We start from the raw sequence: 16,151 nt of genomic DNA, 5'->3' as shown, positions 1-16,151 counted from the left end.
AATAAAACTAATAAGTGGACAGGTTTATTATCAGTCGAGGAATTAAATCGTGCTGAATTAACGTTAGCAAAGTTGAGTCAACAGGAATCGTTTCCCGATATTTACTATGCGCTTAAAAATAATAAAAATATAACGAATATATCAGGCTACAATCAAATTTCTAAATTAAATGCATTCTTTGACGCAAATAATAATTTAATTCGTGTAGGTGGGCGTATTCAAAATTCGCCAAATTTTAGTTTTAATAAAAAATTTCCTATTTTAATCGCAGCTAATCATCATTTTTCACTTTTGCTTTTTCGGTTCGAGCATGAACGTTTACTCCACGCCGGGCCACAGCTTCTACTGTTTACGATCAGAGAGATGTGGTGGCCGGTCGGCGGCAGAAACCTCGCTAGGAAGGTGGTACATTCGTGCATGCGCTGCGCACGACTGCAACCGACTACGGTCGTGCCTATTATGGGGAATCTACCGCAGGAGCGTCTGGACCCAGGTTACCCGTTTATACGTTGTGGTGTCGACTACGCTGGCCCAGTGTTCACGTTGAATCGTAAAGGCAGAGGTGCTAAGTTACAAAAATCGTACATATGCTTATTTATATGTTTTGTTACACGCGCGGTTCACTTGGAACTTGTTAGCGATCTATCGTCGGAATCATATCTATTAGCTTTGAAACGTTTTATATCGCGGCGAGGTAAACCCGTGACTATCTTTTCTGACAATGGGAAGAATTTTGTCGGTCTCATGAATGAGTTCAAAAAATTTTTAGCTACCTGTTCTGATGAAATTAAAGCATATGCAACTTCGCAAAATATTAATTTTAAAATGATACCTTTTTACGCTAGTCATTTCGGGGGATTGTGGGAAGCTGGAGTAAAAAGCTGCAAGCACCATCTCAAACGTGTAGTAGGTAACGCACATCTAACGTTCGAGGAGTTTAGCACAGTATTGACCCAGGTTGAAGCTGTCCTGAACTCCCGTCCTTTGACCCATCTTTCCACAGATCCCAATGATTTCCTTCCACTTAGCCCTGCACATTTCCTGGTTGGTCGTCCGCTGACTGCACCTGTAACGGCTGAGCTGCTATACGACGTGCCTGAGCTTCGTCTCCCGAGGTTCCAGAGGGTGGAACAAATACGCCAGCACTTTTGGAATCGTTGGTCCAAAGAGTATGTCTCCGAGATGCAAACGCGAACCAGATGGCACCAGCACAAGGGGGAGCTCAAGGAGAACACGCTCGTTCTCATTAAGGACGACCGATTGCCGCCGTTGAAGTGGAGCTTGGGGCGCATCCACGCGACATATCCGGGGAAGGATGGAGTAGCACGAGTGGCCGACATTCGTACTGCAGACGGCATCGTGCGTCGGGCGTTCACTAAAATTTGTCCGCTTCCTTCACCAGATAGCTGATTCTTCGCTTCGTGGTCGACAGTTCGTTGGAACCAGCACGTTCCAAGGCCGGGAGCATGTTGCCGCAACAAAATCGTGCGGAACGGAGCGTTGCGACTGCGTCATCGCGGCGTCACGTCGCGGCGCCGTGCGATTGGCCGCGGATTGACCCCACTGTCCTCTACTACTTTGACTCGCCACGCAACCGCTGAGCAGGACACTCCCTCACTAAAATTAATCTACCAAACGCATTCTGTAATTTTGATTATTAAACTACTTATATACGCACAAGTTTATTTTCATCTTCTTTCGCCACCTAAAATCTAGAACCAGTCGTCAACATTTTCAAACATATAGTTCCTATCCTTAATCCTTCACAAAACTTTTCAATTAATCAATGAAATCTTCATTTGTACGTTTTCTTATTAGATATAGATAACTACCAATGTTACTGATAGAAAAACGCTTGAAGATAATTTTTCGGATAGTATGGCAAGAGTATAAATTTAAAATTTTCTTACAACATCTATAAAACTCAAGCGCATCACACATTAACTCCATCTGTCATTTTTTATATTAGGTAATATTTTTAAAAACTTGATTCTTGCACAAAGTTGTCCATTTAAAGATTTTCAAAATAGTCTAAAAACGTCGATTAGGCATATCTACAAACATAGAAACCTTACAAACATACAGGTAAAGCCAAAATGAGCGTGTTAAAAAAGGTTTTCAAAATCGATGTATTTTGGATAACGCATGGAAGCATTAAAAAAAGAAAAATTTTTGGAATAGAAAAAATTCGATCATAAACATTTGAAACACTAGCGCCGCGGCTTCACCCGCGTGGCTCGCCGCTCTTCAGTTTTATTATTATAGTATTGTAAAGACTTGCATGTAAATGTATTATTACGTGCAAAGCCAAGTCGGGGTCACTAGTGTAAAACGTACGTAACACATTTAACCTAACCAACACCATAAAAGTATGCATAACTCTTGTGCAGACGAAATGAATCAATAAATTAACACTAACAGCAAAAAATTAATAATACCTGGCGCCGATTTATTAAAAACTATGAATCAGTACATTATGTATGTATTTATGTTTATGAATATTAATGCATTCTGAAATAGGCATTGTAATTATAACATGACATTATATGCAGAACTGGTTGGACAATGGAGAAAGCTTCAATTCAATGTTTTGTATGTACACAAAGACACAGAGTAGGTACGCATTTCATCCTGGAACTCATACATTTACTGAACTAGATTTTGGATCGTCCGCGTCGTAATACGTAGGAATTATTCTATTCATATTATTATGACTAGCTTCCGCCCGCGGCTTCGCTCGCGTGGTGTTTTGATAAAGGTATGCCTATGTTCTTTCTCAGGTTCTAAAGTGTCTGTGCCAAATTTCATCAAAATCGGTTGAGAAGTTTAAGCGGGAAAGCGTAACAGACAGACAGACAGAGTTACTTTCGCATTTAAAATATTAATAGGGATTAGGTGACCCGTGCCTATAACTTCACTGGGCCTATATTTATTACAGAACATAATTATATGTTTTTCGTTCAAAACTGATGGATTTTCATACAAACTTACATGTCATTTTACATTCAAATCGTGTACCTACTTACTGTACTAACACTATGATTTACACTGTGATGAAAATGCTCACTTATATATTAACTATAGGTACCAAGTTTATCAACGCACAGACCAAACTGTGCATTGTTGTGTCAATGTAATTGATTGGTTTAAATATAAATGTAATGTAAGTTGTACCTAACTATTGCTGTATAATTGATTAGCCGCGCCCCGCGGTTTCACCCGCGTGGCTCCGCTCCTGTTGGTGTTAGCGTGATGATATATAGCCTATAGCCTTCCTCGATAAATGAGCTATCTAACACCGAAAGAATTCTTCAAATCGGATCAGTAGTTCCCGAGATTAGCGCGTTCAAACAAACAAACAAACAAACTCTTCTGCTTTATAATATACTAGCTGCTCCGCGCGGTTTCACCCCCGTGGCTCCACCCCTGTTGGTCGTAGCGTGATGATATATAGCCTATAGCCTTCCTCGATAAATGAGCTATCTAACACCGAAAGAATTCTTCAAATCGGACCAGTAGTTCCCGAGATTAGCGCGTTCAAACAAACAAACAAACAAACAAACAAACTCTTGAAATGAAATGAAATGAAATGAAAATTCTTTATTGCTTATAAATAAATACAAATGCAAAAGCACACAACACATAATATAAAGCAAGCAAAAGGCGGCCTTATCGCTAGGCAGCGATCTCTGCCAGGCAACCCTTAAAATATAGGAAAAACACAAAAGCAAAAAGTGGGTGAGCAAAAACAAGGCAATGCGAAAAAGGAAAACTAAATAAAATATTCATAAATATATATTAACTCTTCTGCTTTATAATATATTAGTATTAGTATATATTAGCAAACATATTCTTATAATTGACCATACATAGGTATGAGAGCACAGCGGGGCTAAATACCAAAAACACATTTAATATTTTGATATCTATTCTCTCATCTAACGGTGCATTTACATCCAATGAACATAGAGCTAGAGCATTATTTCGTGATCCTTTATCTGTGCTATCCATACGAATTATAGAACATAAAATGATCATGCAAATTTTACCTGATTTTCCGACACATTTTGTTGAAACATTTTTATTCATAAGTGTAAACGAAAACTAGTATTCAGTGTTGTTCACTATTAAAACATTGCATAGAATCTTTTCGAACGTGTAGAGCGTAGAGCAATATTTCGTTGTTCTTATTATAGTAACAACGAAATATTGCTCTACGCCTGTTTACACTAAAAGAATTTGACATAGTGAGGTTAGAATGAGCATTCGCTCGTTTGATGTAATATGCAACGTAATGAATCATTTTTTTTTCTAGGAATCTGCTATCAATTCCTCTATTTTTCGTAAGATCCGTTGGCCATTTTCTCCGTCATTATACGATTTTCGATACAAAAATGGTCAAATAAATGAATTATTTTTTCAACTGTTAAATAATTCATAACTAATATGAATTCTTTTTTCTTCTTTTTACAATGTGGCTTCTTTTTACAATTTCGAATTGATATTTTTTGTAGGTAATGTGATCAGTTTAATTATTTCTTGTGCCTATTGCCTACATTTCAAAAGGAAATAGATTTCAATACATAATATATTTATTAATATTAAGTTCTATATAGATAGAGTGGTCTTTTATAAGTTCATAAACATCATCATCATCAGTTCACAACATTTGACATATCTATAGGTAGATGATTTTAAAAATATCTTTAACATTTACCTACCTAAATATTATGTGCATGCAGCTATATTAACCCGCTTTTATTAACTACACATGTATGTTTGTATTCATCCAAATCCTTTAGACTCGAATTTCCACTCGAAATCTGACCAATTTCCACTCTAAAATGGTCAGATTTAATTTACTTTGTGTGTAGGTACATTAGAATTTCATGAATTTATCTAAATAACGTGTTTTCGTTTTAAAATTTATTATTTTTTATTTTGGTAGGCAGAAGCAAACCTATAGCAAAAACTACACTCAAATCTGCAAAAAATCTTTACCCTACTTTTTAAACAGCTGTGTAACTGTAACCATACCTACTACAAACTTCAACGCGTATCAAACATTTCAAGATAAATGTATTTTCAATACAACTATTTATTTATTAATATTTCAAAAATTATGAAACATGTGAAAGTAGGTATCTCTATCTATTCTTGACATTATCGCGATTTAGACTACAGGCACATGTTGAAAAATTTATTGATCATTTAAAGTTTAAACCACCAGGTGACCTATCTAGAACGATATAAGAGCATAAAATAATAAGATTCAACACTATATGCTGTCACTTGTAAGCTGTCCACCTGAGTGCAGATGAGTAAATAGTATAGATTTATTAATCATGTTTCCTGTTAATAGTGTAATGAAAATTTGGGGAGTGCCTGGCGATCTGCACTACAGGCCTATCGCAAACACAAGTCCTCTTGTTTTATGTTTAGTTGTACTTTTTTGTAACTGTAGTAGAAAATAAATGATTTATTATTATTATATTATTTACATAAGAAAATATTTTGGATACTCCGCTCTTAAGAAGGCAAAGGGCAAAGAGGCAAAGAGTATCAAACAATCAATTTTAAAGTTCACGCGATGTCACAAAGCAAGTTTCCAATAAAAATTGCATACTATAAAAGGCGGTCGGTGCTCATTGATAAAGATACCTCATTTCAAAACGAGTCATCCAGTGACTGGTCCATTGTAAAAACATTACAAATATGTAATTGTAATGTGTTCTTTGAAAATATAATAGCGATTTCTATTTATTTTATTTATTTATATTTATTTATTTATTTCCTATACATGGTTTCCCGCCAACTGTTCGCGCGGGAAACGTTGTAGGAATTTGTTAAACGGCGATATTCAATTGTGTTGTTTATTTATTTATGTATTTAGTCTAGCGGCTTTGTCTCAGTTATTAATCAATACTAATATTATAAAGCTGAAGAGTTTGTTTGTTTGTTTGAACGCGCTAATCTCGGGAACTACTGGTCCGATTTGAAAAATTCTTTCGGTGTTAGATAGCCGAATTATCGAGGAAGGTTATAGGCTATATATCATCACGCTACGGCCAACAGGAGTGGAGCCACGGGGGTAAAACCGCGCGGAGCAACTAGTGAGTACCTAATACATATCAAAATTCGGGCTGTGGGCTAATGTGTCAGCCTACCTTCAACGAATTTTCGGAAAAGCTCAACGTTGCGTACGTATCTACCTATATATTTACCTGTATATTACTATTACAGTTCGCAGTGAATCCATACTAATATTATAAATGCGAAAGTAACTCTGTCTGTCTGTCTGTTACTCAATCACGCCTAAACTACTGAACCAATTTGCATGAAATTTGGTATGGAGATATTTTGATACCCGAGAACTAGGACATAGGCTACCTTTTATTGCGAAATATGTACCACGGGCGAAGCCGGGGCGGACCTCTAGTTAGATATAGGTATACAGGGTGTAATCGTTAAGTGTGCACAGGCGATTATTCCGTAACTATTACAGATATCAAAAAACTTTAAACTGATATCGAAAGTACTTAACCTAATGAGTAAAATGGCTATAATAAATTTTTAAAAATAATACGAGAAATATCTAAAAAATTAACTTTAAACCCTCCCATACATTTAGTATGAGATATGAATATCCCATGTACATGGGTTGATCCAAAAGTAATGATAATCAATATTAAACAAGGTCATTACAGTTAAAATAATTATGTATTTCTCTAGATAGTCTTCTAACTAGATAATATACTTCGATATTTTTTTTCCTTAACTTAGAAAAAAAAAAAACTTTGACTTCATCTACAAAAACCCCTCAAAATCGGCCATCACTTCGCTGTCGTCTTAAAATTTCTTGTATCGACGGTGTTTCTTGTGCCGAGGTAAGAGATAGAATTAACTAGGAGCTAGATCTTACAAACAGGGTGGGTGTTCAAGCATTTTCAATGCCAATTTTTGATTGGCAGCCATCGCAACTGACGCTTTGTGATCTGGTGCGTTGTCTTGGTAAACCAACATTCCGCCAACCCGCAATCTTTTAATTTGGTCTGTGTAGTAAGAGCCCTGTGTAGTAGTGGCTATCTTCTTAAAATATTCCACATTTCTTCAGCGTCCCAAAAAACTACGGCTTTAATCTATCCCACTAATTTTCACTTTGAAAATCTTCACCGTCACTTTGGAAGCTCGCATCCAGGCCATTGATTGTTTCTTGGTTTCAGCATAAACATGGTGAACCCAGGTAACGCCCATGGTCACAAATCGTGACAAAAAATTATCCTGATCTCATTAAAAATTTAGAAATTCACCCTCTAAATGTCGAATCGTTGTTTCTTCTTTTCGTCGGGAAACATTTTGGCTCGCACTGTTCACATTAAAATTAATGTTAATACTTGGAAACGTGGCCTGTAGATATAATTTTTTTGTGATAACTTAGTGATTACATGAGCAAGCATAAAACATTTATTTTATATTTTTATGTGCACAGGAAATACCCAATTATCATTACTTTTGGATCAACCTATACATTTAATATGAAAGATTTTAGCTTTTTTTTGTTTTTTTGGTTTTCTGCTTTAATTACTTCGCAAATTTGGAGGGAAGTTCATTTAGAAACTGTAAATAGACCTCCTCATTGTATTGCACAATAAGGACGTCACTTCGAAAATCTACTATGAATACAAAATGTATGGGAAATAAATTGTATGGGAGCGTTTAATGTAACATTTTTGGTTATTTCTCGTTTTATTTTTAAAAATTTATTATGGCCATTTTACTCATTAGGTTAAGTACTTTCGATATCAGTTTAAAGTTTTTTGATATCTGCAATAGTTACGGAATAATCGCTTGTGCACACTTAACGATTACACCCTGTATATATCTGATGTGCTAAACAATTCTTTAATCTATCTCTGTACTACTAAATAACATCATGTTTCGCTCAGTCGTTTACCTAATAGATACCTATGCAAAAAGTGACGCTAACATAAAAAACTGACTGTGACTTTATTCGCGATTTTTTGCGAACAAATTGATAGGTATTTAAAAAAAGTGTTTTGTCATAAAACTCCCGTCAAAATCGATCCTCCCGATTCGGAGGTTAGTAATAACAGACAAAACATCGTTTAGCTACCGTAAGTACCTTCATATCAATACCTATTTAGGTATGTATAAGGTACAGCATAATATAATTGAGAAAATATACCTATAGGTAGAATTTCAAAATCTTAGGTAGGAATATATGAAGTTCCATGTAAGAGGCAGATGTATTTCACATCTGCGTAACCAATTGATGTTAGTGTTCAATGTTCATTATCAATTAGTTTTCATTATCAATGAGCTTAACAAAATCAAGTATTTTTGCTTTTTAAATCGAACCTGGAACCTCTGGGGTATTATCTTGGTATTATGCTAACTATTTCACCAAGAAATCTCTCTCTAGTATAGGTAGGTACTTAAATGATTATTAAATTATTGTTTAAAGTTAAGATGTATTATATTTTTATATTTTTACGACAAAAGTAGCGTCATATTTTCGTCTCTACATACCTACCTACATATTTGGAAAAAACTAGGTAAATATCTAACAGTGGATCCATTTTAAATTTCAAAATTAACGTTATTAAAACTATGATTGTCTGCTGACTTCTATTATTTTTCTTCGTCAAAGTATAATTTACACAGTAATTAAAAAAAATCTTATGAATGTTGCTATGATAAAAAATAATTTATAATTAGGTATATGTGTGTATTCCCCTAACATAATTGTGTTCGCATATTGAATAGTCGTAGATAATTATTGTAAGAGCAAAAAAATAATTATTTTTTATCGAAAACTATCTTTGTTGTGTAGGAACTTTATAATAAACGGTTTAATAATTCACAAGAACTTATTTCCTGATAATGACAAATAAAGAGCAAGCTTTTGAACTTACTAGTTTTTATAAGAATTATATTAATTCATAAATATGTCAAGAAAAATGTAAAAAAAAATGAAGTAGGTAGGAAAAAAGTTACTACAGGGCAACTAAGAGATAAAATATAGCGATTGGAATGATAATTTTATCTGTACTAGGTATAATTACCTAAATAAAGTTGATAATTTGTTAGAATGTGTTTTTCTTTCCTTAAAAATACTATGTATCGTCGTTAAATGTCTCGCTCTACCTACCTAGGTCTATATGATGGTCTATACTTGAGAAAGCCTAAATGGTTTCTTTGTTAGCAAAAAATCTACAAATCCCAAAAAATAACCACTATTTCTATTGTGGTTGGATTTTATTGAGAGATTTTATTATTTTGAGATATTACAGAGTTTAATTTAGTTAAAAAAATGTAAATAACAAACGGCGAATTTGCTAAAAAATAAACAGATCAATACGTACCTATTAGACTAGGTACTCAATAATTTTCATATACCTACCTACCTACATAATTTATTTATTTATTTTTTACATACATAGATTCCTTACAGCTATTTGTATTACAATATTTATAATTAACTTTAACAAAACAATACGCCAATAAAAAGGAATACCAATAATAAGATAATTAATGTGACAGTAGTTTTACATTAATTATAACAATGACAAAGTGGAAAAAATTAGTATATATATATTTTTTTTTTTTGGACATGGTATACAAAAAAAGAGGAAAACGTACTGAGCGTACCCATTATAGAATTTTTGGTATGGATGTGTGAGTGTGTGTACTGTGTGTGTAGTGTATATAATGGTGTAGTGTGGTGAGAATGTGTATGGTAAACTAAGAAATTATGGAATTGGTGATGTCTGTTACTGCTTTTTTAAAACTGTTACGGGAGAGATGAAATATGTCAACACTTGAAAATTTCTTGTTGTAAATATCAGGTAGACGGAAGAGTGTAGAATTTTGCAGGAATATCAAGTAAAGCGGCCATTCACACCTTACATATCATTGTACGGTACCTAGCTCTAGGTACAGAAATATTTACGTAATGGTCACTATCATAAGCAAATCCTCCTAATATTATAAATGCGAAAGTTTGTGAGGAAGTGTGTGTATTTGTTACTCTTTCACGCAAATACTACTGAACCGATTACAATGAAATTAAGCACACATATTATAGAGGGTAACTTGGATTAACACATAGGATAGGTTTTATCCCGAAAATCCCACGAGAACGGGGATTATGTGGGGTTTTCTCTGAAAACGCGGGCGAAGCCGCGGGCGGAAAGCTAGTTAGTTACCTACCTATAAAGTAAAATTTCTAAAAAGGAGCTAACACATTAATTGATATAGAATATTGTAACTTGAAAGAGAGGATAATAAATTCAATTTGAAATACATACACAAACTGAAATTAAAATGTGTTAAAAAAAATTAAAAATGTTTAGTGCCCATTTGTTTGTAGTGAAATAAAAATGATTGATTATGTATTGTATGTAAATGAGAACTATAATTATTTTACGGCATTACTATGTGCAGTATTTAAAATGCTATAAATAATTTTAATTATTGTTATGGTGTTGTTGACTCTACATTTTAATTATTATGTTTAAGAGATATTACACATTATTCAATTAAGTGTTTTAAATCACAACAGGATTAAAAATAGTTTACCTTTGAAAATGCTTGTAACTACGAGAATTTTCTTTATACTGAATTTTTTGTTAGTTGCGAAATAATTTTTTGCAAAAATTTCGAGTCATCGATATTTAAATGATTGAAATATTTTTTTAAGTCTACGTAACACAGGCACACATGAATAAAAGAAGATAATCTGGTAAATAAGTTTTAATAAAGTATTCAATCTAAGGCCAACAACATACGCAAGTTCAACTTATGTACAAATATAGGCCTAGCGTTATATTCACAAGTTTTATAATGTCGTTCAGTTCAGTTCTATTTAATATTTACATCTAACACCATATCACAGCATTTCTCTACTAAAAGAACTAATATTTACCGATAAAATAAATTACTTAAAACATAATAATTGTTGCGTTTTACAAATCGGCTGAATAAGCAGATACGATCAGGTACCCTCTGTTAACTCTAACGTACCGTGAACATAATTGTCTACAACTTACTCTAATTTACAACTAAAATTTGATATGATAAATAAATTCTTTAGGAAATATTGGTAGACACACAAATAAATGCGTTCGGAAAGGTCAGTTTCGTAAATCGAGAACGATTCAAATAAATATTTGTAGACTAACCGGCGCTCGCTAGATCGGCAATTTGCTCGTGCAAACATTCACTATAATAGTACGTACCTGACGCGGCCCTCAAGCACAACACTTTAACATTTAACCTATAGTAACTATACAGCTCACATCACAAGATTCGTCTATTGCATCGTCACTGAACGTCCGCGAACAGACGGCGACATAAATTAACATCACTGTATTTACACTAGCGGGCGGGCGACCGTCACTCCTCGTCGACGTTGATCTCCGAGTCGGCCGAGTCCTCGTCGTAGGTGGAGGAGGAGGCGAACCCGCGGCCCAGCACCGCCGAGCGGTTCTTGGCGGCCGCCGCGCGGTCCCGCTGCCGCCGGTTCTTGAACCAGTTGCCCACCTGCGTCGGCGTCAGCCCCGTGGCCGCCGCCAGCTCGCGCTTCTTGGTCGGGTTGGGGTACGGGTCCTGCAGGTACCACTCGCGCAGCAGCGACCGCGTCCGCTCCTTGAAACAGTGTGTCTTCTGCTCGCCGTCCCAAATAGTCCTGGGCAACGGAAACTTCTTTCGCACTCTGTACTTGTCGACGGGGCCCAGCGGCCGGCCGCGGAGTCGCTCCGCTTCTTGATAGTGCGCCTCGAGCCAGAGGGCTTGTAATTTCGCGTGACTTGAACGTTGAAACCGGTGCCGCTCCAGGATGGAATATAGCTCTCTGTGTCGGCCGGCGTGGAACGCTACCACGGCCCGCGCTCGAAGGACCGCTTCGCAGCGCTCCAGCTCAGCGACATTCGGGTGAGCGACCGGCAGAGACCAGAGGAATCGCGCCAGCCGCTCGACATCACCGCTCTCTTCCAGGGTTTCACACACGGTCGCGACCTGCGCCGCGCTGAAGGACAGCGTGGGCAGCGGCAGCAGCGGCGTGGGCGCAGCGAGCTCGAGCGCGGACAAGGACAGCGGCGGCGGGTCGGCGCAGTTGGCGGGCTCGGCGGCTCGGTCCGGCGCCGCGGGCCCGCGGTGCGCCTCCAGGATGCGCGCGTGAAGCGCCGCCGTCGTGGACTCGTCCCAGGAGCCGCGCATCGGTACGAGTGTGCGCGGCGGAGTCGCGCGCCGTATGAGCCCGGCCGGCGAGCGGCGCTCGGGGGCGTGTTGGGCTGCGACGCGATTGGCTATCGGTTACCGTCGCGGTGGCGCGCGGGCCAATCGTGAGCGCGACCGCCCGGGGGCCGGATAGCTTTCAACCGCGCGGCGCGGCGTATCCGCCGGCCGCGTTTAACGAGGGCGGCGGGACGGGGCCCCCCGCGCCGCCATGATCCGTCACGCACACCGCGCCCGCCGCCCCCCGCGCCCCGTCCGCGCCCCACGCCCCGCACCCCGCGCCCTGCGACCGACGCGCCGTGATCCCGGTGCGTCGATACATTGCAAACCTGCAATTAATAGCCACCATACACTCATCCGGGTGGATTACGCGCCTTTATTTGCCTCCTGATCGATATTAATAAACCGGTCAATTATCGTGCATAACTGTACCTGAAGATGTAAAATTAAACAGTTGCCCTTTAATCGAAAATAAATGGACATGTAAAAATGCTAAAAAGATAATTATTATATCAATCAAATAAGGATCTAATTGATTATGACCGCCAGTCATAACATGCTTGATATAAATTATACATACATTTTTTACTTCTTATTATTAACTTGTAAACATGTTTATATTGATCATTTTATGCTTTTACATAATACTTAAAACAATTTCCTTTTGATAAATCAACGTTTAACATGAAGCTCTACTGTGGCTCTACATTATTTTAATGTTAAAATGAAACCACTGCACACATCACAACCGCCACCAAAAATCATCTTCCAGAAAATCAACCCCAAAAACACAAAACAAGTACCAAATCCGTGCAATCGCGCTACACAGAGCGAGATTTCACCGTGAAAGCTTTTCTAGAGTATTACGTTATTGAACGGCAAACCACACCCAGGCTCCAGGTGCCCCCCTCTCACCCCCCCGGGTAGTAACCCGAGGATTATATGTATTTTGTTATACCTAATGGATTTTTATTAACTTGAGCGGTATTGTCGGGTGGAAAGGATTCGGAATTACATGTCTTGTTTAGTATTTCAGATTTATGGTTTGGAGTTGTGTGGGTAAATTGAAAAGTGTCGGTACAATAGGCACCTATATCTATACGTAGGTGTATATTTTTCTGTTTTAAAGTAAATTAATTTGTCTTGTGTTGTAAATTTTTTCAGCATAGGATGTCGTTATTTTTTAATTACCTATACCTACGTAGGTACCTATCTAGATAGCTGTAGTTCTGTAGTACCTAGATACTAATAGATTTAAATGTACCCTACAAATTTAAATAGAGTCTCATAATTCTCACGTTAGATAGAGATATCTTTGAGACTTTTTTAAATCACTATTTTTTTGTTAATCGCAAAATTATATCAGTATGAATAATATTTATAACTAATAATTAATATTATGTACCAAATACTCACAATGGGATATTGGAGTAGGTACATACCTACATAAATATCGAGATTACAATTACCAAGATTATTAGGTAGATATCTAATTATAGTAGGTACCTAGGTACTATTTCCGTTAAATATAAATTGTTTCATTTAATTACCTAGTGGATGATTATAGTTTCCGCAGATTAAATTATGGGGTGTGAATAATTACAATTATTTAAGCGTAACAATTTACATCACTTGCAGAATTAATTGACTTTTATAAGTACTTACTTACGTACTTTGTACGTACCTACTTAGGTACCTACCTATCTGCGTATTTGTGTTTTTTTTTAATTCTTATGCTTAGGTATAACGGCTACCCATCCTAGGTTACATTTTGTCAAGTAAAAAAAGTTTAAGGTTCTGTTTAATATATTTGATAGGTATCCTATAGGTACAGCTGTACCTAATTAGATGATACCGACACTTTTTGAGTTTGATTTAGGTACAAGAATGTAATATCATATATACCTAAGTAGGTAGGTATTTGATCATGATGAGGTACCTACATGTTATTTGATCATTCTTTTTAATATCTAAAATTTAGTGTAGGTAAGTGTCGTGTTTCAGTGTTAGATTATAGATATGACTACCGTATTTATCAACATTAATATCTAATTTTTCAATTATAATCGTTTAAAAAAAACATGTTGAAAATATGGCGCATCCAGACACCTCTACCTCAAACTCCTACATTTGAAGTAGGCATTGTACTAACTTTTCGAATAAATTTGAATATTCTAAGACAAACACAAGTTTCGGAATTAATGTAAGCTGCTAAGCAGATTTGCGGAGTGCACTCATCAAGGGGGTAGCTAAAAATGCTAATCTGTGGCATTTATTTTGTAGTCTGTGGGAGCTGTCAGTTGACATAACACCCGATCGCGCCTTACCGAACCTTACCTATTTGTATTTTTTTATTTTTATTTAAGTTCTATTATGTTATCTACTCTCTAATTTTGAATAGGTGTATTGAAGATGATATCTACCTACATAATATTACCTATTCAGAGATGTAATTTTTTTCTATCTAATATAGGTATACTTATATATTATGAATGATTAGGATCGTCGATAACAGTTAGCTAATGAGTTAGTCACATACCTAATAGAAACCTAGGTATAGTTTTTATAATTTTAACATTTAGTTTTTTAATTATTTCCAAAAAAGTTAATTATGGAGAGACGAATTGAAATGAACATAGAAATTGTTATTTAAATAGGTATCTTTTTCTCTACAATAACAAAGTTTACGAACTCTTATATGATAATAATTAATAACTAAGTTATTAGCTAAAGTCAATTTCTGTTATTTAGATAGGTACCTACATCTCCATAAAACTATAAGATAATAATATCTACCTATAACATACATGTAAATGTAACTCGGATCTCGTCTTACCTTCCACGGGGGGTGGAATCAATAGAGGGTGCTTTGTTTGGATATAAAACCGGGGGTGTGGTCTGGCTATGATTTATGGTGCTTCTAGTGTGAAAGGAATCTAATTTTGTTAAGAAATACTGCAGGATTGGAATTGTGGTATGAATGGTTACGAATTTTTCTTATAGGTACCTATCTAGGTAGTTCTTTATTGTAATTATGTGTATTAAAAGTAATTTTTAAGTACCTTACCTATATTAGCTAAAGAGGAACAGTTATATTTTACCAAACCCAAACTTAAATAATAAATATATAGAAAAAAAATATTTTTGAATAATATTTTTAAAATGTCGAATCTGTCCTAAATCCTGTCTCTACAGTTTTTATTCTGTGACAACAAAAAAAATGTTTTTTTAATATAGGTACCTAACTATAGTACTAGGTAAGTACATATTTTTGAGCCAAACTTTCTTTTGTAAGCCAAATTATACCTATTGCGTCAACTAAAAACATACCTACATAAAATTCAGCAGCACATTTGAAAACATCCATCAAACAAAAATAGACCTAACAAAGGCCTATTCCCAGTAAATTTCGTCGAAGAATGAACTTCGAATCTAACAAAATAATATGCAGCAGTTCAACAATATGCTATTTTGAGAATTTGAAAGTAAAATGAAGAGGCTACTGTGTCGCAACATAGTATCATTTTACTGCCTTCTCTTGCGTGAAATGTACTCAAAAACCAACTCTATTGTAAAGGCATAAGGGTTATCGTTAAAATAAATGGGTTTTGAAAGGGTTTAAAGTTAAATTTGTAAGGAAAACAATATGCAATATGTCTGAAGAGGTTTTACGATGGCATATCGTTTGCGAATAACTCGGTAGCCAAGAGAAGGATTGGACTCAGCTAATGGTCGATATTTATGGTTTTGAATACTTGAGATAAGCAAATTTTATGACGCTTTTAAAGATAGATAATTGTTATCTGGTACGAAAATATTGTATTGAAAGTGCCGACTTGCAATGACTTAAAAACTAAGTTAGTCTAAGTCATACGCCTTCGAGTCCCCTCTTA

The 16,151-nt window shown here is 36.1% G+C and overlaps 1 protein-coding gene and 1 long non-coding RNA gene across 2 annotated transcripts in view; one reads left to right on the top strand and one right to left on the bottom strand.

The window, feature by feature from the left end:
- LOC149482639 (uncharacterized) overlaps positions 1-16,151 on the top strand; it is a 66,068-nt gene that overhangs the window by 10,652 nt on the left and 39,265 nt on the right. The window lies entirely within an intron of this gene.
- Optix (optix) lies at positions 10,762-12,284 on the bottom strand. The gene has a single exon (XM_089703459.1). The coding sequence runs from the start codon at positions 12,238-12,240 to the stop codon at positions 11,419-11,421; it is 822 nt and encodes a 273-aa protein (XP_089559585.1). The 5' UTR covers positions 12,241-12,284; the 3' UTR covers positions 10,762-11,418.

The sequence above is a fragment of the Colias philodice genome, chromosome 14, assembly GCF_061535455.1.
Source record: "Colias philodice isolate Cphi_HAF_F1 chromosome 14, ilColPhil1 Martin Lab GWU primary, whole genome shotgun sequence".
In the NCBI taxonomy this organism is placed as follows: domain Eukaryota; kingdom Metazoa; phylum Arthropoda; class Insecta; order Lepidoptera; family Pieridae; genus Colias; species Colias philodice.
Note: the sequence above shows the minus strand (reverse complement) of the source record. Positions and strands in the feature narration are given on the sequence as shown.